The 24,923-nt window shown below is 40.8% G+C and overlaps 1 protein-coding gene across 1 annotated transcript in view; it reads right to left on the bottom strand.

The window, feature by feature from the left end:
- Positions 1–24,923, bottom strand: part of CEP78 (centrosomal protein 78) — a 103,203-nt gene that overhangs the window by 31,334 nt on the left and 46,946 nt on the right. Inside the window, exons 7-14 of the mRNA XM_056523610.1 lie at positions 20,904–21,017; positions 17,583–17,647; positions 10,086–10,185; positions 8,134–8,263; positions 6,263–6,293; positions 3,381–3,527; positions 2,449–2,526; positions 458–624 (exon numbers count right to left, since the gene is read on the bottom strand). Of these exons, the coding sequence (XP_056379585.1) occupies positions 458–624; positions 2,449–2,526; positions 3,381–3,527; positions 6,263–6,293; positions 8,134–8,263; positions 10,086–10,185; positions 17,583–17,647; positions 20,904–21,017 (832 nt within the window). The remainder of the gene's footprint in view (positions 1–457; positions 625–2,448; positions 2,527–3,380; positions 3,528–6,262; positions 6,294–8,133; positions 8,264–10,085; positions 10,186–17,582; positions 17,648–20,903; positions 21,018–24,923) is intronic.

Below are 24,923 nucleotides of genomic sequence, written 5' to 3'. Positions count from 1 at the left end.
AATCATATAACCTGGGGTTATTATGTGATATGCTGGTCACCTGAGGTTCTGACACCGCCCCCTGGTACTCCGGCTTCCCCTTGGCACCAAAACACCATGCTTTTCACATATTTTTCCCTCTTTTACCAGTTCACGCAAACCGAACTGGTAAAAGTTGGGGAGTTCTGCAAGCCGACAAAAAACACAAAGTATGTGTCGAATTCGGGTTCACCATAGTCGGCTCTCTAATCTCTAATGTTGAACAAGCCTTGTTAGTGCTAAATGCTATGCGCTACTATTTAAGAAAAAAAGCATTGTAAGAAATATTGTGCATTCACAATGTCCACTTTCCTTCAGAAAATAAATCATATAATGCAAATCTTTTTGCGCATTCCACTTTCCTGATAAGCATACAGACATAGAAGAAAAAGGAACAAACATTTTAATTTTGGGCAGCTATGGCCTGTTTTATACCTACCCTGCATCTTTTAAAAGATCCAGGAAAGCATGGAATTTGTTGAACGATTTTTCAATGCTGTCAAGAACACCTTCATCCTCAAGGAGAACAGAAGTTACATTTCGTGCTTCAAGTGCCTCCGAAAAGGTTTGATTTATTTGTCGTAAACGAGTATTTTCAACTTCCAGCTAGAACAAAAAGCATAAGATAAAATGGTTAAAAGTAACTTAGTATAGTTATATTAACATTTCTCTTTAATATGATATAGTTTTTAGCCTTGTATCAAAGGGCTTTTTTTTTCTTTTTTCTTTAAATTAAACAAATTTGCTCCACAAATAACAACAAAACTAATTTTCATTTTCTTAGATATATATCCCCCACTATCCAACAACTTTCCATTCATTACTAACACATTTAGAGAAGTTTCCTTTTTGTACAAAAGTTTTTTTTTTGCATAGATTTTTACAGCCTGACTATATGTTAATACAGATGCCCTTTTCAAATAATAAATAGGCAGACCAGAGAAGTAGATTGCAGATAACACTAATCAGTTGAATGCATATAGCACTGATCAGTATTAGGGTGCATTCACACCACGTTTTTACAATACAATTCCCGTATACATTTTCAATGTGAAAACCGTACGGAGCCGTATTGAAAACCGTATGCATTGACTCTCCATTGAAAACCGTATGCCAAACAATGCATCCTGTTGCATCTGTTTTGCGTCTTGTACGGTTTTGTCTGTTTTTTTCCCCATACCCAAAACTGCAGCCTACCACGGATTTTGGTCCGGGAGAAAAACCATATTAAACCGTGTACGTTTTTTTTTTTTTTTTTTACATGAGAGTCAATAGGAACCGTACAGGACCATATGTGCATACGGTTCCATCTGGTTTGCACCATACAGTTTTTGACTTGCAGTTTTTTTTCTTAGAATTTCAATCAAGCAAGTGAAACTTTATAATGGATTGAAAGGTTAAAAACATATAAGTTTTTTTCTTAAAAAGCGGATGCAACCGGACATCATTTTTCAAACCGTATACGGTTTTTAACCATATACGGGTTAAAATTTGTACACATGTTTTGATACAGTTTAGTCCGGTTTTGAGGAATCTGGTTTTCATCAAAAACCTGATACGGGAACTGTACTGCAAAAACGTGGTGTGAATGCACCTTTAGCAATCAAAAGACCGCTATTAATTGTTCTCTATGAGACTTTAAATAGCGTAAAAAAAAAAAGTAAATGCGTGTGTGTATAATTATTATTATTTTTTGTAATAAATGTGAACAAGCCCCCCCCCCCCCCCCGAAAAAAAATTACCCTCTTTTCCTATTTTACAAATAGAAAAGTCAAGCAAATAAACATATCTGGTATTGCCACACGTGGAAATGTCCAAACTCTTTAGATAAAGTGTTAAAGGGGTATTCCCGCCATCCCTGCAGGGATGGTGAGGATAGGAACTTATAAACTAGTCCCCGCAAGAAGTCCCCTGGGTGGTGAGCTCCTCTTACCTAGTTTCATTGTTCGGCCGGCAGCGACGCCCCCTCGGTTTGAGTGAATGGCCGCTTTATTGCTCTGCCCACTGTACAGACTGAGCAGGGCGATGATGCGGCCCGTCAATCAAGCCGAAGAGGTGTCGCTGCCGGCCGAAGTAACGGGACTAGATAAGAGAAGTTTCCTGCCCAGGGAACGACTTGCGGGGCCAGCAGAGACTAGTTTATAAGTTCATATAAATGTTGCTTTTATCATAAAGTGCATTGCATAAAAACAAACAAAAAAAAAACACAAAATGGCCAAATCAAAGATGTAAAATGCTTCCAATCATGTATTATAAAAATCATGCCCACGTTATCTATTTCCTCTGTTTTATAATTTTAACAGATTAGTGATAATGACGGAGATGGACAAAAAGTAAAAACACTGTGCATGCATCTCCATTGTGTCCATATAACAGTTTCTATTTATGAGGATTAAGGTTATAACTGGATTAAATGTCTTACTTGATTACCTCCATTATCCTGTCATCAGCTCTTAATCTTGTTTTTCTTTCTTTCTCCAACCTCATTTGGCATTCCTGCAATGCAACCTGTCAACAAGAGACATAACACTTCAGACTGTGGTTACCCTGAAAGCAGTCATTAAACGGCAAGTATATTAGTTCTCCAAAAGAAGACATTACACTTCATGTGTTTGACCTTTCATGACATACTGTAAAGTTAGAACACCTGCAATCCATGTAATGAAATGAACAGCCCTGTTACATAGAAGACACTTGCTGTACATAAGCGCTAAATGCGCACATTGGCACTTGTTTTAAAAGCTTATTACAAGGCTAGAATATTGTGCAGGGAGGGACGTGCAAATAATCGATTGATTGTGGCCACACATCCTCTATTACATGGGGAGGTGTGCAACCAACAAATGATGGCTTTTAAATTGACATAGTCACTTTAAAACTTTTGACATGTCTCTACGAAACAGCAATTTTTTTTTAAAACAGTCAGAGTTTAGGTGTTTAGACCCTGACCAATCACTAGAATGAGGCGGGAGAAGTGAGCACTAAGCGTGTTCTCCCCCAGCTCTGTGCCACATGACCACGACAGACTTTCAATGTCTTGGTGGTTTTATTTCAAGTGACAGGTACAATAAACAGGCAAGCACTGCCCGGTCCTGACACCTTAGTTACAGGTGTGATATGACTACTCTTCTGTGAAGCCTTGATTTGTTAAAAATACTTTTCTAGTATATCTATTTAAACACACACACCACACTGTTGCCAGTTACAAGCACTCAAGTGACTTCTCTCGTTTTAGAATTTACACTGAAAACTTGACAACTGGAATTGGATAGGTTGCACGATTTAATCTTTTTGCCAGTTTACATTTGTTAAACACCCAGAGTAAATAAGTACAAAAACATAGTCACCATTATGTCTCCTACCTGCAAACGCTTGTAGTTCTTCACACAGCTTTTATTGAGTACCTCACACACAGCAGGCTCTTGAATAATGAGGTCTGAGGAAATGTCTGAATCATCACTGTTTGAGAAGCTTTCACTATGAATGGAGACTTTTAACGGGGTTCCTTTCTAATGACAGAAATGACAGCTATTAGATATTTATCATAGTTACATAGTTACATAGTTAGTACGGTCGAAAAAAGACATATGTCCATCAAGTTCAACCAGGGAATTAAGGGGTAGGGGTGTGGCGCGATATTGGGGAAGGGATGGGATTTTATATTTCTTCATAAGCATTAATGTTATTTTGTTCCAGGAATGTATCTAATCCTGTTTTAAAGCTGTTAATTGTTCCTGCTGTGACCAGTTCCTGAGGTAGACCGTTCCATAAATTCACAGTCCTCACGGTAAAGAAGGCGTGTCGCCCCTTGAGACTAAACTTTTTCTTCTCCAGACGGAGGGAGTGCCCCCTCGTCCTTTGGGGGGGGGGGGGGGGGGTTTAACCTGGAACAGTTTTTCTCCATATTTTTTGTATGGGCCATTAATATACTTATATACGTTTATCATATCCCCCCTTAAACGTCTCTTCTCAAGACTAAACAATTGTAACTCCTTTAATCGCTCCTCATAGCTAAGATGTTCCATGCCCCATATTAGTTTAGTAGCACGTCTCTGCACCCTTTCCAGCTCTGCAGTGTCCCTTTTATGGACAGGTGCCCAAAACTGAACAGCATATTCCAGGTGAGGCCGTACCAATGCTTTATAAAGGGGGAGTATTATGTCCCTGTCCTTTGAGTCCATGCCTCTTTTGATACATGACAATATCCTGCCGGCTTTGGAAGCAGCAGCCTGACATTGCATGCTATTCTGTAGTCTGTGATCTACAAGTACACCCAGATCCTTCTCTACCAGTGACTCTGCCAGTTTAATCCCCCCTAAGACATACGACGCATGCAGGTTATTAGTACCCAGATGCATAACTTTACATTTATCCACATTGAACCTCATTTGCCAAGTGGATGCCCAGACCCTTAGTCTATCCAAGTCATCTTGTAACTTATGCACATCCTCTATAGACTGTACCGTGCTACAAAGCTTGGTGTCATCATGTGTAAAATAAAAATGATCATAAAAGAAAAGGACATTGATCTCTACCTAATAAGGTTTGAAACATGTGTCTTGGGATTGGCTGACAGAATGGGACTAAGTGGGCCATCACTGTTCAGCACAAGGAAGCAATCTCAGAAGGTGGAGCCCAGTGTTGGGGAGTGCTCAGCAGGAAAAGCAGCATCCACAAGTGAGAGATGGAGTTCCATTTGGGAGATCGTGGGGGGAACGGGAGAGTGGTTCTACAGAAGTCAGACCCCTAAGATCAGACACTTATCCCCTATGGTTGTTCACTAAGCATTTCCTATAAGGGGTGTATAAATAAAAGAGCATTTTAGGGCTCAGGCTAGGATTGAAAAAAATTTACCAAACTGAGGTCACTGTGGTTCAGTAGAACTATAAAGTCAGTGTACTGCAACCATAATATGTAAAAGTGTTATGGCTGTCTGATCGTGTATGTTTTTCTCTAAGAATATAACTTGTGTGTATGAGTGGCTTATAATGAAAGAACATTGAGTCATACATGAGAAAAACAATATATAAACAAGATCATGACTTATTTTACATATTTTCTGAAGGAAACCAAAAGACACATGCCTATAACCCAAATTCTATATGCTCTGTACTGCTCCCTACCTGTATTGGGAGCTGCATTCTATCATTTTACCATACCTGTCTACTACACACAGAAGGTGATCCATCAGCTGTACACACCTTTTTATGCAAAGTATTTTATGTTCATCTTAGTTATGTAGTCATTTTAGTAATATTTTATTATTATTTTGGGATGTATATACACACACTGTAACAATTGTAGCAGTACTCTTTGAGTCTGAATGCAACCTGTAAGTGAATATGGGGGAGATTTATTAATACTTATGCAGAGGAAAAGTGGAGCAGTTAGCAATAGAAACCAATCAGATCCATTCTTTCACTTTCCAGGGGCCTTTTAAAATATGAAAGAAGCAATCAGATTTGTTGCTATGGGCAAATATGCTACTATTTCTCTACACGGGTTTTGCTAAATCTCTCCCATGTGCATACTGAAATCACATTGTGAATGAACATGTGAGTTTATATGTTTCAAATACAGAGCGGCAAAACATGATGATGCTGTAGAACTAAAAAATTAGAATGTGAAAAAGGAATGTAAGGTGAAAGTGATCAACTTCTTTAGGCAGAATGTGTATTCTGTGTAGAAATGCTGCCCTCTAGTGGAAAACATTTAACAATGTTAACATCAAACCCTAAACAGTATGAAGACACTGGAAAGGTTTTAATAGTCCTGTCTTGAACTTCTTTAGACTGTGGAATGTTTCAGTTCAGTACAGTTTCCCACTAGTCTTATGGTATTGGGCTAAAAGGGCAAGTACATGAGAATGATATCGTACTTGGCAAAATAAACTTCAATCATAAGCTTTTTCTGGTGCCAACAAATCAATCCCACATATGTTTAAAGATGTTTAAAGAAGTACTATGGTGCAGTAAAACTTGTCACCTATCTAAAGGATAAGGGATAAGTGTCCCTTTAAAATACAGAGGATATTTGTGAAAACAAAATCCGACATTACATAAAAAGGAAAGCTAATCAACAATTCTAACAAAAGGAATGAGGGTGCTGCTAACAGGCTTACAATCTATTTTGTAAAGGGTTGACACAAGAGGTAAAAAGTGCTTAATATGAACTACAAAGACTCATCTTCAACTATTAATAAAAATACATTTGGATGTTTCATAAAACTAAAGCAATACTTTACCCGTTCAGGAGTAGAGTCTGACAGCATTTCCCTGGGGAAAAACAAAATTCAGGGCAAAGTAAAACAGTAGCACATGACCTTGTCAAAAACAGCAACACACCTTCTGTCATTTTAGTGTATTCAATAAAAAGTCCGTAATTTTAAAGGTTATTCCCATTTTATAAAATAAAGGGATATCATTAGGATTTGCCATTGCTTTCTGATGGGTGGGAGTCTGTCCCCAACCACTCCCTAAAAGAAAGCTGCAGCACTTTTTTTTTAGAAGTTCATTTCCGTGGTTCCGTTCATCACACATTTGTTTTCTGATAATCAGGCATTTCTGATCTTGGCAGCCAGGCAATAAACATTTGGTATTCCATCCACTGACATTTTTTATGTATTTCCAACTCAGTCACATTGTCAGGATGCAATTTGGTGCAGTTACAGAATTTTCCAGGGTGGGGCAGACTTTCCCACGGACCTTTCCAAGCCACTTCCTCAGGCCTCCCCCTCCTCCTCCAATCGGTAGGACAGAGTCCATTTTCTGCTGCTTATTTGAAGTGGGTGGCAGATATACCAATTCTTACCCCAGAAATGTGGAAAGAAGTGGATACAAAACCTATTATGCCATAGGGGATTACGTGAGGGATCTTTTGATTCAATCAAAATTCCTTCTTAGATTTATGTTTCCGCTGCTCCTCAGAGGCAGGGACTTTTCTTCATGCAGTTAGGGGTGCCCAGGGGTGTTCCTTTTTGGATGGAGGTTGTTCAATTCTTGCATGACCACCTGGAATTTGTATTTATCCTCACTCCTCAAGTCTGTCTACTGGGTCTTGGTTATGGTTATGTGGTTATGAGCTCTAACGGAAGGACACAGGCATTTCTCCTTTGTTGAGGTGGATCTCCTCAGTCAACAAACAGGTCACGCTGTACCAAGCATTGTACATTAGTAGGATGCGCCCTCAAAACTTTTACAAAGTGTGGAGGCCATGGCTGTTCTTAGATGAAACTGTTAATATCCCATACCGAGATGGCATGAGTGGTTGCAGATTTTATCCTTGTTTTACCACTTCTAGATGAGGAATGGTGGGTGGGGTGGCAGTGTGCTCCAATGTTGTGTGTTGATTGTGCATTGTTGTCAGGACCTATGGTTCTTGTTTCTTCCTATTCTATTTGCTGGCTGTGCTGCTTTCAGCTTCCTGGTAGAGCCCTGGCTGCCCTCTGACACTCATGATTACTGGACTTTTATTATGCACTCAGACAGCAGCACTTCTTTATATTGTTCATGCGTTTATTTTTTATTTTTTTTATATTATGCAAAAATAGAAAACCTTTACAAAAAAGTGAATCCCCTTTAAAGTTTTTCCTTTCATGCACCTCCTATGTACAGAGGTGCAATAGGGCTGATACCCCTTAATTCTATGATTTTCTGGGGGTCTGAGGGTTCAGACCCCCCCCCACCCCCTACTGATCAGAAAGAGCTGCCAAATTCTAAATACATTTTTTTAAATAATAAAAGGGCAAACTCCGTAGTGGTGTCATACCCATGATGATCATGTACCCAAGGTATTTCATATAGATTTTTGCTAAATATCCTGTCTATAAAGACAGGACTATCGCTCCCAACTTTAGGTAGTCACATACTATTGTTTTCCCTTGAGCATATGTAAAACTTGTCTTAGTTTTACAGATGCTAAAGTGCTAAAGGCAAAGTAAGCGTCTGACACAGGACTCTCCCTTGTTATACCATAAACATTACAAAAAAAGTGTGGAATTGGCTATGGATCATCTTCCTTATACAATGCTCACTACCATCTTTCTACTTCAGGCATAATGCATTACACGCATCTATACAATGCCCAGTCCCTTTTCAGACAATGATTTTACAGTACCTGTGTCTGTTTGCTCTTTCTGCAGTTCTCCAAGGTAGGAATCCTTGCTCTCCTGGAGTCTTTGGTTCAGGTGCATATAATTCTTTGGGTGTACTTTTTCTTCCAGAAACTGTCTTTTTAGTGCAAAACCCTGCACAGAACATCAAACGTAAGAAAACCTCAGTATTTATCTACTGTAAATAGAACTTACCCTAAATATGCCACAACAATTACACCACAGATGTAGACAATGGTAAAACTTCCTGGCAAGCCAGCCCCATGATGTGCGGTCTAGCTGTACCTGTCGCTGCACCGCCATTTAATGCATCCCCCGCTGTCACGTGATTCAGCAGTCTGCAGGCAGCAGGCAACAAAAGTAGGCCCTAGGATCTCTGGCAGATGGCAATCCATTTTCGAGAGGATTCCACAAAAAAGAATCGACATGTTCATTCTTTTTGTGGAGTGCGGAATTTGAAATGAAAGCAGAATCCCACTAAAAACTATGAGGGTCTGCTGCAATGTAATAGTGGATAGGGGATACGTTTAGTGTCCTCAAACTATCATTTTAAAATTGCTGGCACTAGCGATCACTCAATGCTGACTACCAATGTCGGCCAATGTAGGTGCTACTAGGTAGGTAGCAGGTTAAAGTCCTGAGTCCACTCCATACACTGTTATCTAGGATGAGTATACTCCATCTGGGCCATCAATAATTAAAACCGCTATGAATAAAGTGTACCAGTCGCTAAAAAGAATTTTTAAAAACTTCCATGGTTTTAGTGTTCTCCCTGATGTTACTATGCCCCTGAGAGTTCCTTCCATGGAGCACAGATATTTCCAATTCATTCAATTTCAGCCAGTAGTGGGCACACACACACAACTTGCTTTCCCTTACTTTTCTAGCTAATCATAGCACTTCTTTCTTACTATTATGTTATAACAGTGCTGGTGAAAGTGTACATTACTAAATTGGCTGGCAATGTGCTGGGCTGATAATTGACAGTACACTACTATAGATAGCATGCACACACACAAAAAAAAGGTAACATTCAGCACTGCTAGTCAGATGAAATGAAAGCCTTGATTTACATTTCAGAGACAGTATAATTCTTCTTACAAAGACAGACAGGCTCCGTTTTATGCACACAGCCAGACTTGCTCTTCCCTTTTTCAGTAAGGAGTCATTTTTGCTAAAGTCATTTACAAGTATGTTAGGATTCTCATAGGTCATCCAATGGAGGGAAATGGTTTGAAACTACAGTGGCCTTTTAAGCTTAATTATATTATATTGGCATGAAGAAGCCTATTTGCTCCTGCTGATAAAATGGAAGGGTTCCTGTATTTGCAAGTGCACCGTACTGTTTTATAATGGTGCAAAAATATAGAACAGGTGACTAAATTATTAATATTACCTTACCTGAATGTCTCCAAATTACTGGAGCACAAATGTAAAAGCAAATAAAGAATTTGTAAATAAAAACAATATAAAAAAGACAATCAAAGTAAAAAACAGAGCAATGGCCCCTCCCAGCTACATCCAGTTATTACTGATGTTGGGTCTGAAAGTCACTTTGCACATGCCTTTTTGCCTTTATGATAAGCACATATTTACATACATGACAACCATGCTGAAAGGAATTTTCCAACTCCTAGTAAGTGGCAGCATAACACTAGGAATTATGATCACTCCTTGATCACTGAGGCTATGAAGGAAGGTACTGCAAATGAGCCCTATTAAAGTTGTTATCTGTGCTTAGTTTGGACGGCAATGACTCTGCAAAGAAAGTGCTGAAGGGACCTTTGCACTCATAATTGATTGGGATACCTGTGATCACATAGCTAGCAATCAGCAAAGTGATGGCAGATTATAGTGATATTCTGTCCCATCCTATGAATAAAAATACACTTTCCTATGAGTATAATTTGCTTGATTGAAAATATGTATTTCTATTCATGAACCAAGAAATACATACCAATGCGGATTGTGTTCTTTCCCTTTAGTCCATTTCTTAGAGTTGTTGACCGTTTCATTTTAGTCCCTTCCTTTGAAGATGGTGAAGTAAACCATTTGTACTATTAAAAAAAAAAAAAAGAAGGAAACTCTCAGTTATTTAGAAGAACTGGAAGCCCTTAATTCTAACTCTTCTCTATTTTTAATCAACATGGGACATACAGAAAACCTGCATTATTGCATCGCGATCTATACATGTGTTATCAATAGCTTACTGAAAATCTCTCATATAAATTCTACGCTATTGCTCCAAAAGGCCATTACAGTGTGCAATGACCCACATAATCTGGGAATCTGTGTTCCAACTTATGAACCTTCAGGGTTTCATTTGCTGTAGCAGGTCAGAAAAATAGGATTTCTCTCTAAAACGCTGCACAATTTTCACCTGATGACAGACTATTTAGTGAGTATTTAAATGGATACTCCGCCCCTAGAAATCTTATCCCCTATCCAAAGGATAGGGGATAAGATGTCAGATCGCGGGGGTCCCGCTGCTGGGGACCCCCAGGATCTTGGCTGCAGCACCCACCTCAATGGCTTCCGGCAACGCTGGAGGCTTCGGATCACGACCACGCGAGCGAAAGAGTGTGACGTCACGACTCAGTCCCCCAATGCAAGTCTATGGGAGGGGGCATGATGGCAGTCACACCCTTCCCATAGGCTTGCATTGAGGGGGCGGAGCTTGAAGTCACACAGGGGCAGAGCCATGACATCACAACGCTCCGGCCCAGTGATCGACAGTAATTGGACTTGATTTTAACTGGGTGCGGTGTGCAAGATCACGGGGGTCCCCAGTGGCGGGACCCCCGCGATCAGGCATCTTATCCCCTATCCTTTGGATAGGGGATAAGATGTCTAAGCGCCAGAGTACCCTTCGCAACCAGTTTTTATAGAGAAAGAGGTACATAGAAACCTATGGCTGTGCAACATAACACCTGAACATTACATCATTACATAACATCTGAATTATTTGCTACTGAAATGCTGCAAATAATAATAATGATTGTCCACACAGAAATGTAGCAGGTTGATGACCACATTCAAGAAGCACTCTTATTCCCCCCCCCCCCCCCCCACATTATGCACATTCACCATCACTAGTCTTACAGCGCCATTTGTTTTTATTGCTGCATCTTAGTTTCATTACTATAACTTGCTCATGTGATAATCAGTCTGACCTACAGAAAATGACAGTGCCTTACGTGTCAGAGGCAGAGGCCAGTCCTGGGTCAGCTGACTTCCTGTGAACTACAGGATGACATCATCACCTAATAGGGTACGTTCACATGGCCGCCGCAGAAATACTTCTGAAATAGGACTGCACGGCCTTGCGCTGTCACCATTGACCGCAATGCAGTGCTCGTGGATTTCCGCGCAAAGACTGAATATGTTCTTTCTTTGCGCGGATCAGTTTCAGCGGCAAAATTGTCCGCTGCTGAAATTCCTCAGTGTGAACAGGTTTCGCAGGAGGCCCATTCACACTGATGTTAATGTCCACTGCATGGAATTGCGCAGTGTGAACATACCCTTAGATTGCTCATGCTAGCTCCCAGGCCACTCCTCCCTGCAGCTCTATCTATATACTGTTCAGGATATATTATATATATTATATATATTAGTATTCCTTGAGACTGTTTACACATTTCATTTTTTCTGGCTTTTTTTTGCTGTGCTTTTTCCCAAAATTGAGGCAAAGATGCTTCAATTTTACTTCAATTGTGCAAATCACAGGAAGAATGTGCAATTTTGACAGCAATTTTGTAAAATCCCAGCAATAACTGCCATTTTGTAAACTACACCCCTCACGGAATGTAACAAGGGGTATAGTGAGCCTTAACACCCCACAGCTGTTTGACGAATTTTTGTTAAAGTTGGATGGAAAAATGAAAAAAAAAAAGAAAACATTTTTTCACAAAAATGCTGGTGTTACCCTAAATTTTTCATTTTCTGAAGGGAAAATAGGGGAAAAAAAGCCTCCCAAAATGTGCAACCCCATTTCTTCTGAGTAAGACCATTCCCCATATGTGGATGTAAAGTGCTCTGTGGGTGCACTACAATGCTCAGAAGAGAAGGAGCGCCATTGGGCTTTTGGAGAGAAAATTTGTCCGGAATTGAAGGCCACATGTGTTTACAAAGCCCCATGGTGCCAGAACAATGGACCCCCACATGTGACCTCATTTTGGAAACTACACCCCTCACGTAATGTAATAAGGGGTACAGTGAGCATTTACGCCCCACAGGTGTCTGACAGATTTTTGAAACAGTGGTCCGTGAAAATGAAAGCTATAATTTTTCATTTGCACAGCCCAATGTTCCAAAGATCTATCAAACGCCAGTGGGGTGTAAGTACTCATTGCACCCCTTATTAAATTCTGTGAGGGGTGTAGTTTCCAAACTGGGGTTACGTGTGTGTGTGTGTGTGTGTGTGTGTGTGTGTATGTGCGGGTCCACTGTTCTGGCACCATGGGGGCTTTGTAAACGCACATGGCCACCAACTTCCATTCCAAACAAATTTTTATTTACACATCCGACTTTAAAAGAATTAGTCGTCAAACACCTGTGAGGTGTTAAGGCTCACTGTACCCCTTGTTACGTTCCTTGAGGGGTGTAGTTTGCAAAATAGTATGCCATGTGTTTTTTTTTTCTGCTGTTCTGGCACCATAGGGGCTTCCAAAATGCAACATGCCCCCCCAAAAACCATTTCAGCAAAATTAACTCTCCAAAATCCCAATATTGCTCCTTCCCTTCTGAGGCCCTCTACTGCACCCGCAAGTAGAATAAGTCATGAAAAAACTGTCTCGGAATCAGAATAAAAGGTAAAAGTATCTCAGAGTTATTAATGCATAAAGTGACAGTGGTCAGAATAGCAAAAAAGGGCTAAGTCCTTAAGGTGAAAATGGGCTGAGTCCCTAAGGGGTTAAAGGGGTATTCCAGGAAAAAAACTTTTTTTTATATCAACTGGCTCCAGAAAGTTATACAGATTTGTTAATTACTTCTATCAAAAAATCTTAATCCTTTCAATAATTATCAGCTGCTGAAGTTAAAGGGGTATTCCAGGCAAAAACGTTTTTTATATATCATCAACTGGCTCCGGAAAGTTAAACAGATTTGTAAATTACTTCTATTAAAAAATCTTAATCCTTTCAATAGTTATTAGCTTCTGAAGTTTTCTGTCTAACTGCTCAATGATTATGTGACGTCCCGGGAGCTGTGCATGATGGGAGAATATCCCCATAGGAATGGCACAGCTCCCGGGACGTGAGTCATCAGAGAGCAGTTAGACAGAAAACAGCAACTCAACTTCAGAAGCTAATAACTATTGCAAGGATTAAGATTTTTTAATCGAAGTAATTTACAAATCTAAAAAATACACAATGTAGCCCGGACCTTCTAAGTGAGTAAATGAAAATAGATATATGTGGATCGTGCTTCAATAATAATCAATATTTATTATAAAATATGAATAAGATTAGATACTTCTCACAGGGCCCTTGTGAGAAGAACATACATATTAAAAGGCAACCTAACAATATATTTAGGCATATAGGGGGAGATTTATCAAAACCTGTGCAGAGGAAAACTTGTCCAGTTGCCCATAGCAACCAATCCGATCGCTTCTTTCATTTTTCACAGGCCTTCATAAAAATGAAAGAAGCGATCTGATTGGTTGCTATGGGCAACTGGGCAAGTTTTCCTCTGCACAGGTTTTGATAAATCTCCCCCATAGTAGTTAAAACTATAATCCTGGCATAAGATAATAAGATAACAAAGTGAGATCTGTACCAAACAAATATGTTAAAGAGTTGCCCTTCTGAGTATTTAGGGTAGATATGTCCCTTTTAGATACAGTAGCAAACAGTCTGTAATATTAGAAATTGTTACCGGTCTTTGAATGGTAACTCAGGCGATGGGTGTTGTTCCTGCAATGACTGGGTGTCCGTGGTGCACACAGTCCTCTGTGGGCCACTTCCAATCGTGAGCCTGGTCCAGTATTGTCCGATTGAGAGCGGTGGCAGTCGCTAACGGCTGAGGCGCTGGCAGGCGCCGAAGATCGCAATGATGCCCGGGGACTGCTGGCGTGCGCTGGAGTTGGTATTCCTCTCTGCTTTGCTGGTTGGCCAACCAGCAAAGCGGTGAGGAATACCAACTCCAGCGCACGCCAGCGTCAGCAGTCCCCGGGCATCATTGCGATCTTCGGCGCCTGCCAGCACCTCAGCCGTTAGCGACTGCCACCGCTCTCAATCGGACAGGGATTTGCTTCTAAACTCGGCGGTTCCCGAGACACGTGTCATCAGAGAGCATTTAGACAGAGAATAACAACTCAACTTCATCAGCTCATAAGTACTGAAAGGATTAAGATTTTTTAATAGAAGTATTTTACCAATCTGTTTAACTTTCTGTAGCCAGTCGATATATAATAAAAAAAAGTTTTTTCCTGGACAACCCCTTTAAATGCAGAAAAGTCAGGGGGTTAGGGTTACAACCACAAAAAAACATGGGTGCTCAACCTCTATATCAGAGTACACATGAGGGTGCAAAGTAGTATATCTCAATAGCCATATACAAAACAAACTGAGAAAAAAGCGGATATATTAAAGTGCAGTGCACACCATCAACAACAATATTCTGTATAAAATATAAATCTTTATTAGAAAGGCAAAGTAATGTTGCATTATACTTTATATACAGGCTGAACATACAGGCTACAGAGCATAAGTATAGCAATGAATGTAAAAGTAAAACATGCAAACCAGTGCAGGATACAAGGCAGGGGATTAGACGGATGCAGGTATAAACAGGTCACAACATGTGCCCCCCCCCCCCCCCCCCCACAGGGCATATAAGATGGTTGGCAAGATCAGACGACTTTCATTTGATATGTATGAGCACCTTGACAAAACTTTGATGGTCAATACATTCAAATAGTACTTTTTATGGCCCAGCTAACCCTAAAAATCCTGCCCAGATTCTACTCAGCACTCATATCCTTTTATAGTATCAAGTAACATGTTGTGTATTGTAAGGCTGAGCAACAGGAATCCTTTTCCTAAATCCTCACAGGTTAAGGAATATAAGATCTGCAAGAATAAATCCCCCTGTTCTGCCTTGTGTGATGAGAACGGATGATAACTGTTACATAATCAACCTACAAAAGTCCAAACAAAAGCCTGCATTTTCTTTTACAGAAAGCCAGCTCTCATAGCCCTGGCAGGATCCAAAAACAACTAAATGTTGCTTATATCTTTGTGATTTCATGCTCCAAACTTGTAGAGTCTGAAGGAGTTATAAGAGGTGCATATAAATTACTGGTAACCTCAAAAGACAAATATGAGACACCCTTTTGTCAAGAAAAAATATATACTAGAAGATTAGGAAATAATGTCAATGTGAAGCTGCTTACATATTTGGTAAACTTTGCTAGAGTTAGTCTAAGAGCAGTAACTTCAGAATTTCTACTACCTTCATCTTGCAAGTTTGATAATTGAAGCGAGAGAAAGAATATCCATAGACACAGCTGATAGTTGACAGCAATGTTACTGACATCAGGGATGTGGAAATTTAACAAAAAACTACTTGCCCACGGGACTAAAACGGAGCAAAATCTACTTGTCCCTCATGACGATCCACTTGTCCTGGTCTATAGTCATAACTAACTACTACAGTGATACCTTTAAATTTTTCCATAACATTTTTCCATAATTCTGAACTTTTTCAATTTTTTTTTGCCATTTTCTGACCCCTGTAACTTTTTTTTACATTTTTTTTTCGTTCACATACCAGGCTGTACGAGGGCTCATTTTTTGAGCCATAATCAATTTTTTGTATCGGTACCATTTTGGTATTGATCTGACTTTTTAATCGCTTTTAACATTTTTTCTGGGATATTAAAAAATTGCAATTCTGTGTTTTTTTTCATTTTTTTTACATTTACGTCATTTACCATACGGGATACATAATGTTATATTTTAATAGTTCGTACAATTACGCACGAAGCGATACCAAATATGTTTATTTTGATTATGTTTACATGTTTTTATATAGGAAAAGGGGGTGATTTAAACTTTTAATATGGAAGGGGTTAATGTGTGTCTTTTAAAAACTTTTATTAAAATATTTTATTTAAAGGGGTATTCCGGGCAAAAACATCTTATCCCCTATCGAAAGGATAGGGGATAAGATGTCTGCGGACCCCCCGCGATCTCCCTGCAGCAACCTGCATTCTATGCGTAGCTGCATCTGGAGTCTCCGAAACTGCCGGGCTTCCGAGACGGAGACGTCACGCCACGCCCCCTCCATTCATTTCTATGGAGACGTAGCTACGCATAGAATGCAGGCTGCTGCAGGGAGATCACGAGGGGTCCCAGCGCCGGCCCCCCGCGATCAGACATCTTATCCCCTATCCTTTCGATAGGGGATAAGATGTTTTTGCCCGGAAAACCCCTTTAACACCTTATTAGTCCCTTAGGGGACTTTTAGGAGGAATCATTAGATTCCTCATACAGATCAATAGAGTTCAATTGAACTCCATTGATCTGTGTGCTCTGCGATCCATTGATAGACGCTGGCTGGACTAGGCTCTATCAATGACAGAGCCACGGACACGAGGGAAAAAGAGGAAAGCTGCGTGGGGGACGATCCACCTCACTAGCCCACCAGGGAGCATTCACATGTCCCTTTAGACACCGCTGTCAGCTTGGTCAGCGGCGATCTAAAGGGTTAATAGCCAGCCGCGGTGATCGGGATCGCCGCATGCTGGCTATTAGTGGCTACGGAAATAAGCTGGGGCTGCAGAGTACGGAGCGGGCTGGTCTGGAGCCTGCTCCATACTCCCCTGTGAGCGCCGCCATGCTTGTCAGAGGCTTTCAGGTCCGGCCCTGCTTACCCGATGCAGGGCTAAGGACCTGAAATATTCACCTGCCCGGCACTCGGAACTGCATGTCCCGTGCATCGGGCGATAGATGTCCAGGGAGGTGGAATTCCTATCAACCAGGTGTGCTTATTTACTTCATGGCTTTAACTGACTGTAAATTTTTACAAACCAAACTTTATTACGGCCTGTAGTTAAAAGGTAACTTCTTTTTAAATAGAAACCGGCATCTCTAACACCCAGCAGTAAACAGTTATCACCTGGGGAAGTTGTGTCAGATTATTCATTTTCTCTGCAGCATTCAAACAAATGACTAAGTGGCTCTCCATTTTGGCTTACAGGGGACGGTCTTCAGCATGAAATTTGCCTCTATGATGTCCATATACCTTAACAGGGCATATGGACTAGAGATGTCTTTATGGGCCATGAGGAGGCCACCTAGCTGTAACAATAAAGACATATGGAGAGACCTTTCAAAGAAGAATATGCATTATACAGAGAGCAGAATTATACAGCTGAAAAATTACACTATATGTGCTTTCATATTAAAAATAATATTGTATAATGTACAATACAAGCACAGAACCATACCTCAGAATTTGTGTCATGGGCATTCAAAAGTACTCTTTCAATAACAGTCTTGAGCAACGAATGGTCTACAAGAAAAATTATATAAAAAAAGGTATATCCTTTTTCCAACATATATTATATACATAAGATAGGCATAAAACTGACAATTTCACATGGTAAAAATTGATGCTAAACTTGTATTGCATTAATAATGTTAGAAAAATTCACAGGATGTGATTTCTGAAGATGTAGTCATTAAATATATTTTGATTAGCATATTTAAAGTGGTTGTCTGGTGAAAATCATCTACCACTAGGACCAACCTAGATCTCCGGAAGAGGAACCAGGCTCTTAGTAAGGGTGTGTGCTGTATAGATGGAACATGCTCAATTCATTTGTTAAATTAGATATTTTTATTACATTTTTAAACATTGTTTTGACATACAAACAAAAATAAAAAAAACTCCCACAACCTGCACCGCTGACCCGGCAAGCTAAACTCCTCCTGTAGATCCCCGAAAGTCCTGACCACACCCTGGGTAGCTAGTTGTTCCAAGATACAAAGTCCCCTCCTCTCCCAAAATCCAGCATCCACAAAAGAGAAAAAGTCAGGCAGACCAGGGTTATGCCAACAACAGGGTAGATTTAGTGCAGCCCGTAATACCCAACAATTTGCACATGTGACCCCAAAGTTTGTATAAAAGCTGAGTAGTGGGAGAGGAGTCAGGAGGTCTAGTAAAGGCACCAATCTCCAGCATATGCAGCAGCACATGACCCCCAGCACATGACCCAAGCGGGTTGTGCCCGTTACAAAGATTGTTTTCAGCACAGGGTGCCTCTAGTTGTTTTACCACTACAATTCCCAGCATGCCCTGACAGCCAATAGATGTCAGGGCAAGCTGGAAGTTGTAGTGGTAAAACAGCTGGAGGCACCCTGTTTCGATGAACTAAGGGCGGAAGTCAGCCCCCCCAGCAGGCATCAGTGATGTCACGCCTGCTGGGGAAGTCTGCCTGGTAGTGAGCACACTACCAGGCAGACAAAGTTATTTCTAAGATGTTAAAAAAAAAATTAAAGGCAGAGAGGTGGTTAGTGATAGATGGGCAATAGGCAGGGACAGAAATAAAAAATATAGGATGGTGGGATCTTCGTGCATCTTCGGCACTCCCATAGAAATAAATAGAGGTACTCCCCTGGAATTTATTATTTTTTTTTTAAATCAACTGGTGCCAGAATTAAAACAGAATTGTAAATTACTTCTATTAAAAAATCTTAATCCTTCCAGTACCTATCAGCTGCTATATGATCCACAGGAAGTTATTTTCTTTTTGAATTTCCTTTCTGTCTGACCACAGTGCTCTCTGCTGACACCTCTGTCCATTTTAGGAACTGTCCAGAGCAGGAGAGGTTGCTCCTACTCGGGACAGTTCCTAAAATGGATAGAGGTGTCAGCAGAGAACACTGTGGCCAGACAGAAAGGAAATTCAAAAATAAAAGAACTTCCTGTGGGTCATATAGCAGCTGATAGGTACTGGAAGGATTAAGATTTTTAAATAGAAGAAATTTACAAATCTGTTTAACTTTCTGGCACCAGTTGATTTAACAAAAAAAAAAAAAAAAGTTTTCCAGTGGAGTACCCCTTTAAAGGGGTACTCCACTCCAGGACATCTTATGCCCTATCCAAAGGATAGGGCATAATATGTCAGATCGCGGGGGTCCCGCTGCTGGGGACCCCCGGGATCTCGGCTGCAGCAACCCGCTTTCATTACTGCACAGAGCAAACATGTTCTGTGTTTAATGACGGGCGATACAGGGGCCGGATCATCGTGATATCACGGCTCCGCCCCTCATGATGTCACAGCCCGCCCCCTTTCATGCAAGTCTGTGGGAGGGGGCGTGACAGCCACCACGCCCCCTCCCATAGACTTGTATTGAGAAGTGGGCTATGACATAACGAGGGGGCGGAGCCGTGACGTCACGATGCTCCGGCCCCTGTATTGCCCGTCATTACACACAGAGCGAGTTTGCTCTGTGCAGTAATGAAAGCGGCTGAGATCCCGGGGGTCCCTAGCTGCAGCCGAGATCCCGGAGGTCCCTAGGGGCAGGACCCCCGCGATTTGACATCTTATCCCCTATCCTTTGGATTGGGGATAAGATGTCCTGGGGCAGAGTACCCCTTTAATGAACCACACTACTGCTCAGCCCATCGCCGGGACATCGCCGTGGTCCGCAATTTGCTGAGCCGCAGTGTGATTCATTGACCACAGGCAAACCAGGAAGAAGACAGCAGCAAAGGACTTGAGTGTGATACCAGGACATTGAGGGAGTGTCGGCAGGTGAATCCGGTTTATTGTTTTATATGCAGGCAGCCCGGGCATAATACTGCAAAAAAATTGAGCATGGGACTTCTCCTTTAAGTTAAACAAATTTGTAAATTACTTCTATAAAAAAAAACTAAAAAAAAAAACTCAAGCCTTACAGGGGGAAGTTACATAGTTTTTTTCCAGTCAGATATGATACTCTCTGTTGCCACATCTGTCTATGCCAGAAATTGTCCAGAGCAGTAGCGAATCCTTAGAGGAAACCTCTCCTGCTCAAGAAAGTTGCTGACACTGACAGAGGTGGCAGCAAAGAGCACTGTGGTTAGATCGGAAGGATGAAAGTACTGGAATGCTTGAGTTTTTTAAAGCGTACCCATCAGATCCAACAAAAACATTTTTTTTAATATATCACTCAGTACCTAATCCTGACCATGTACATCTAATTTTTTATGTGTCTAGCACCTTTATTTATTTTTTATTACACTTAAATTAGCTCACTAGTCCGAATTCCTCTCAAAGGGAAGGGGTGTGGCCTCACTGTGCCGGTCTCCGCCCTCTCCCTCAGTACACTGTCTGCTCACATCTCCCCTAGCATTAGCAAAAGTACAACACCCAGCTGGTCCTCACTGACAGTAGCGGGACACAAGCTGACAGTGGGAGGATTTTTCCTCCAGCTGTGAGCCCTGCGCGCACAGCTGTCAATCAAGGAAGTGTGTCCATGACATAGGTGATGACGCATGGACACAGCAGGACTTGTATGTGTCCACGCAGGCAGGGGGGGCAGTTGTTTGACTGGCTTTTTAAGTATGAAATACTGAAAATTCTCTAATGAAAGCAATTGCAGAACCTATTGGTTTAGCATGCTTTACAACATATCAAAAGTTTTTGTATCTAACAGTGCCCATTTAAATAGGAATTTACAAACCTGCATAACTTTCGAGCTCCTAAATGGTTTTGTAAAACACAGTTGAAAACATATTGGTATTTTTTACAACTAGGTAAAAAAAAGAAACTGCCCCATACCAATAAGAGGGTTTTTTCTTATATCCAAGACAATCAGAGTTGTATTCGTTTGCAGCGTGTGAAGAAATGCTGTTGCACCCTCATTGGATATTCCACACTGACGCATGTCTAATGCTAGAAAAAAAAAAAAAAAAAATATGACCAACCATATCAGTACTCTAAAAACAAACAAACAATAACATACTGAAACTGAAGAGATTTTGCCCACATCAACCAATCAAAGCTCAACCTTCCTATCTTAACAAGCTTTGGCAAAATGAATGGGCAAAATCTCTTCAATTTGTTTCCGTACACATTATGATAAATCAGGGCCATTATGTCCAGACTGAGTACCATATTTATGAATTACTTGTCCCACTCTTTTCGTCATACAAGTCCGGTAAAATTAAGTGCCTGCACTGTGCCTCATGAGTGTTAACACGCTCTCCTATAAACATTGGTTATAAAATTACAGTTAAAATTATAGTAAATCAAGTGATAAATGGGTTAAAATCGATTAAAATTAATGAATTATCCCCCATAAGGTGATTTCAGTACTCACCTGCCAGACAGTAATGGACTTGCTTAGGAAGGATCCATGTAACGCTGCTGCTTTCTTTTTGTGAAATGGCTATTTCCTGTTGGAGTTCCCTCCCTACAACTACAAGTTTAAGGATTCCTTGTTTGTAAGAGTGAGGTCACTTTTCTTCCTTCCACACATCAGCCACCCCACCCATTGCAGCACACCTGAGCTTCCTTGCATGCGTGCTGTGCTGTAAACTACAATTCCCTGCAGCCCTTTTAAAAATGATCTCGCTGTCACCCAGCGGTTGTCCACCCATTAAAACTCAGACAGGCTTCCTTTCAACACCTGATTAGTAATGTAATATCTCGGGCCACACCGCAACCTGGGAAAAGCGGAGACGACACTCATTTTGTATGCTACTAAAAATGAACATCAGGGCAAAGCTCACATAAGAATAACAAGACCAGCCATCAAACACAGGTAGAGACACTATATTATGAACTACACTAACTATACAGCCACTGTAACACAGCCAAATAAAAAATCCCGGAATAACCCTTTAATACAATTTTAGTAAATTTGGCACAGAGAGGTTTACTACAGGACCCTATGATTTTGAGATAATGTGAGCTTTGTAGCATGGTGCATTATTATGCTGGAAGTAGCCATCAGAAGATGGGTACGATGTGGTAATAAAGAGGTGGACATAACAAGCGTGTTTAACCGTTTAATGACGCAATTTTTTGCGTTTTTATAATTTTTTCCTCGTACGTGGGACTAATTGTTACTTCGTTGCTTGTTGTATGTGGGACTAATTGTTCTTTGTAATGGCATCACTTTCATCACAAAATGTATAGCGAAGCGCAAAAAAAAAAAAAATGTGTAATATATATATATATATATATATATATATATATATATATATATATATATATATATATATATATATAGTCGCGGGGCGAACAAAAAAAAAAACCACTATACAACTTTTGGGGGGTTTCGTTATTAAGTTAAGTTATCTTTATTCTGTAGGTCCATAAGATTACAACAATATCCAATTTCTCATTCAAAAAGTTTTTATTACCGGTAATTGTAAGACAAATCAGATAACATACAGAACATGCATGACAATGCCAATAAACATTTAAGTTTGTTCGGTCAGATCATGTAACAAAATGCTCAAACGGCAAATACAAAGACTAGCTCAGATATATCATAAAAGCAGGATGCTAACTCTGAGATGGTAGGTAGGGCACTTAAACCGGAAAAGATTAGAGCTGATAACAGAACAATACACAGCGCTGGGAGCCCTGACCTATGGGCAGTAGACAACTGAGGCAAAACCACATGCAAGTGAAGACAAGAACCAATAAGACAAACAGACATCCAAAACTAAAACCAGATTGACAAAGAAAGAGAGAGAAAAAAATTAGGAAAGTAGGAAAAAGAAAAAGAGGGGAAAAAATGGGTCTGAAAAGAGGGCGGGGGGGACTACGAGAAGAGAAAGAGGCCAGTAAGACCAGACCGAAAAGACCCGGCCGGTCAGACCAAGGTGGGGTATTGGGAGGATGAACACAATTCCGACCAGGGCAACCAAGTGGAGGTGAAGCAAACTAGGTCGATAGGGGCTGTTGCAAGGAGTTCCTCCATGCGGTGGGACAAGGCCACCTCAGCGATCCACTCAACAACTGTAGGAACGTCAGGGGAGCGCCAATGTCTCAGGATGACCATCTTAGCCGCCTAGGGAAGATTGCGCAAGAGGGAGCGTTTGTATTTGGAAGCCGCCATGGGAAACAAATAGCAGAACAGCTTCAGGTTCACGAGGAAAGGACACTCCAGTGATCGTCCGAGTTACTGTGAGAAAAGAGTGCCAGAAAGAAGACAGGGCCGAACAACTCCACCAGATACACGTAAATGTGCCCTTGGCAGAGCCACACCGCCAACAAGAGGCCGGTACTACCGATGCAGTACAGATGGCAACCGATACCATCAAGAAAGAATTTTAAAGCCCGTTTCCCGAGCCTTGGTAGCGATAACCGCCATATGGGTGATGCAGAAGTATCTGGCCCATTGGTCAGGAGAGAACTGTTTACCTAGCTCGGCCTCCGAGGCCTCGCAGAAGGGAAGGAGGGCTTGCGATCGGGTCTAGATCAAGAGGGCGTAAAAGAAGGGAGATGGAATGCTGAGGGAACAACAAAGCCATACAAAAGACTCTCAAAAGGGGTAAAAGGGCGGTGAAGGTTCAAGTCAGTAGGCAAGAAAGAAAGAAAAAAAAAAGAGATAGCTGGAGATATTCAAACGGGGCATGGCGAGAAATGGGCCAGGACTCCTGGATGGTTGCCAGGGGCTTAAGGGAGCCCCCAGCCAACATATGGGTGAAGCGCAAAGAGCGAAAAATGGAGGAGCCGAAGATCCCGCCCTCCAAAGAAAGGCAGGGAACGAAATCTGGATGGTCTGAAAGGTCAATAAGGGACCCCATGTTCCTGGAAGTATGTAGAGAGGCCAAGGTGTGTCTAGTGGAAAACGAGCTAACAATCCTGCGCTAACAATACCTAATTTATATAGGTTTTGCTTTATTTTACTAGTAAAAATATTTTCACCTTTTTGTAAGAAGATTAGTATGCTTAAAATTGTCCTCTTCTAACTTTTTTTCTTTTCATATACAGGGATATAGGAGGGCTTATTTACTTATTTTTTTTCAAATAGTTTTTATTGGTACCATTTTTGTTTTGATGGGACTTTTTGATAGATTTTTATTAAATTTATAAAAACGTTTCTGGTATATGAAGTGACCAAAAATAAGTAGTTGTTGACTTTGGTATTTATTTTTTTTATTTTTTTTACGTCTACACTATTCCCAGTGCTCCTTAATTAACATAATATTTTACCACTTTGGACATTTCCGCACAGTGTGATACCACATATGTTTAACCCATATGTTAAAGCCCATTTTGACATTAAGACCCATATGAGGGATTTTTCTTTTTTTGCAAGAAGAAATTGTAATTTGTAATGACCTCTTTCATTTTACCATAGGATGTACCATGAAACCAAAAAATGAATATTTGCTGGCAGAAATTTATAAGAAAACTGCAATTTTGCTGTTTTACCGTACGGGATCATTAACATTTTATTTTAATAACTTTGACATTTACGCACGCCATATTTGGCGATACCAAATATGGTAACTATTTTCTTTTTGTGTAAAATGGGGAAATAAGGATAATAAAATTTTTACTAGGGGAGGGAGTTTTATTAGGCAAGAGGCAGGTAAGGGGACCCACCTTCACCATTTTAGCTCACGGAACCACCGTGATCACGCTGCGAGGGTTCCGTAAGCCCCTCTGAGCTACCAGAGATTTTTAGTTTTTACTTTGGACGCAGTGATCGGCATGGAGCACGGCTTCTAGAGGGTTAATGACCGGCAGCGGCGAGATTGCCGCTGTCTGTCATTAACAGTGAGTGTTCAGCTACTGATAGTAGCCAACACTCCCTGTTCTGAAACGAGAGCAGCT

This window comes from Hyla sarda, chromosome 1 (genome assembly GCF_029499605.1).
Source record: "Hyla sarda isolate aHylSar1 chromosome 1, aHylSar1.hap1, whole genome shotgun sequence".
Classification (NCBI taxonomy): Eukaryota; Metazoa; Chordata; class Amphibia; order Anura; family Hylidae; genus Hyla; species Hyla sarda.
This window is presented reverse-complemented; position numbering and strand designations above follow the sequence as displayed.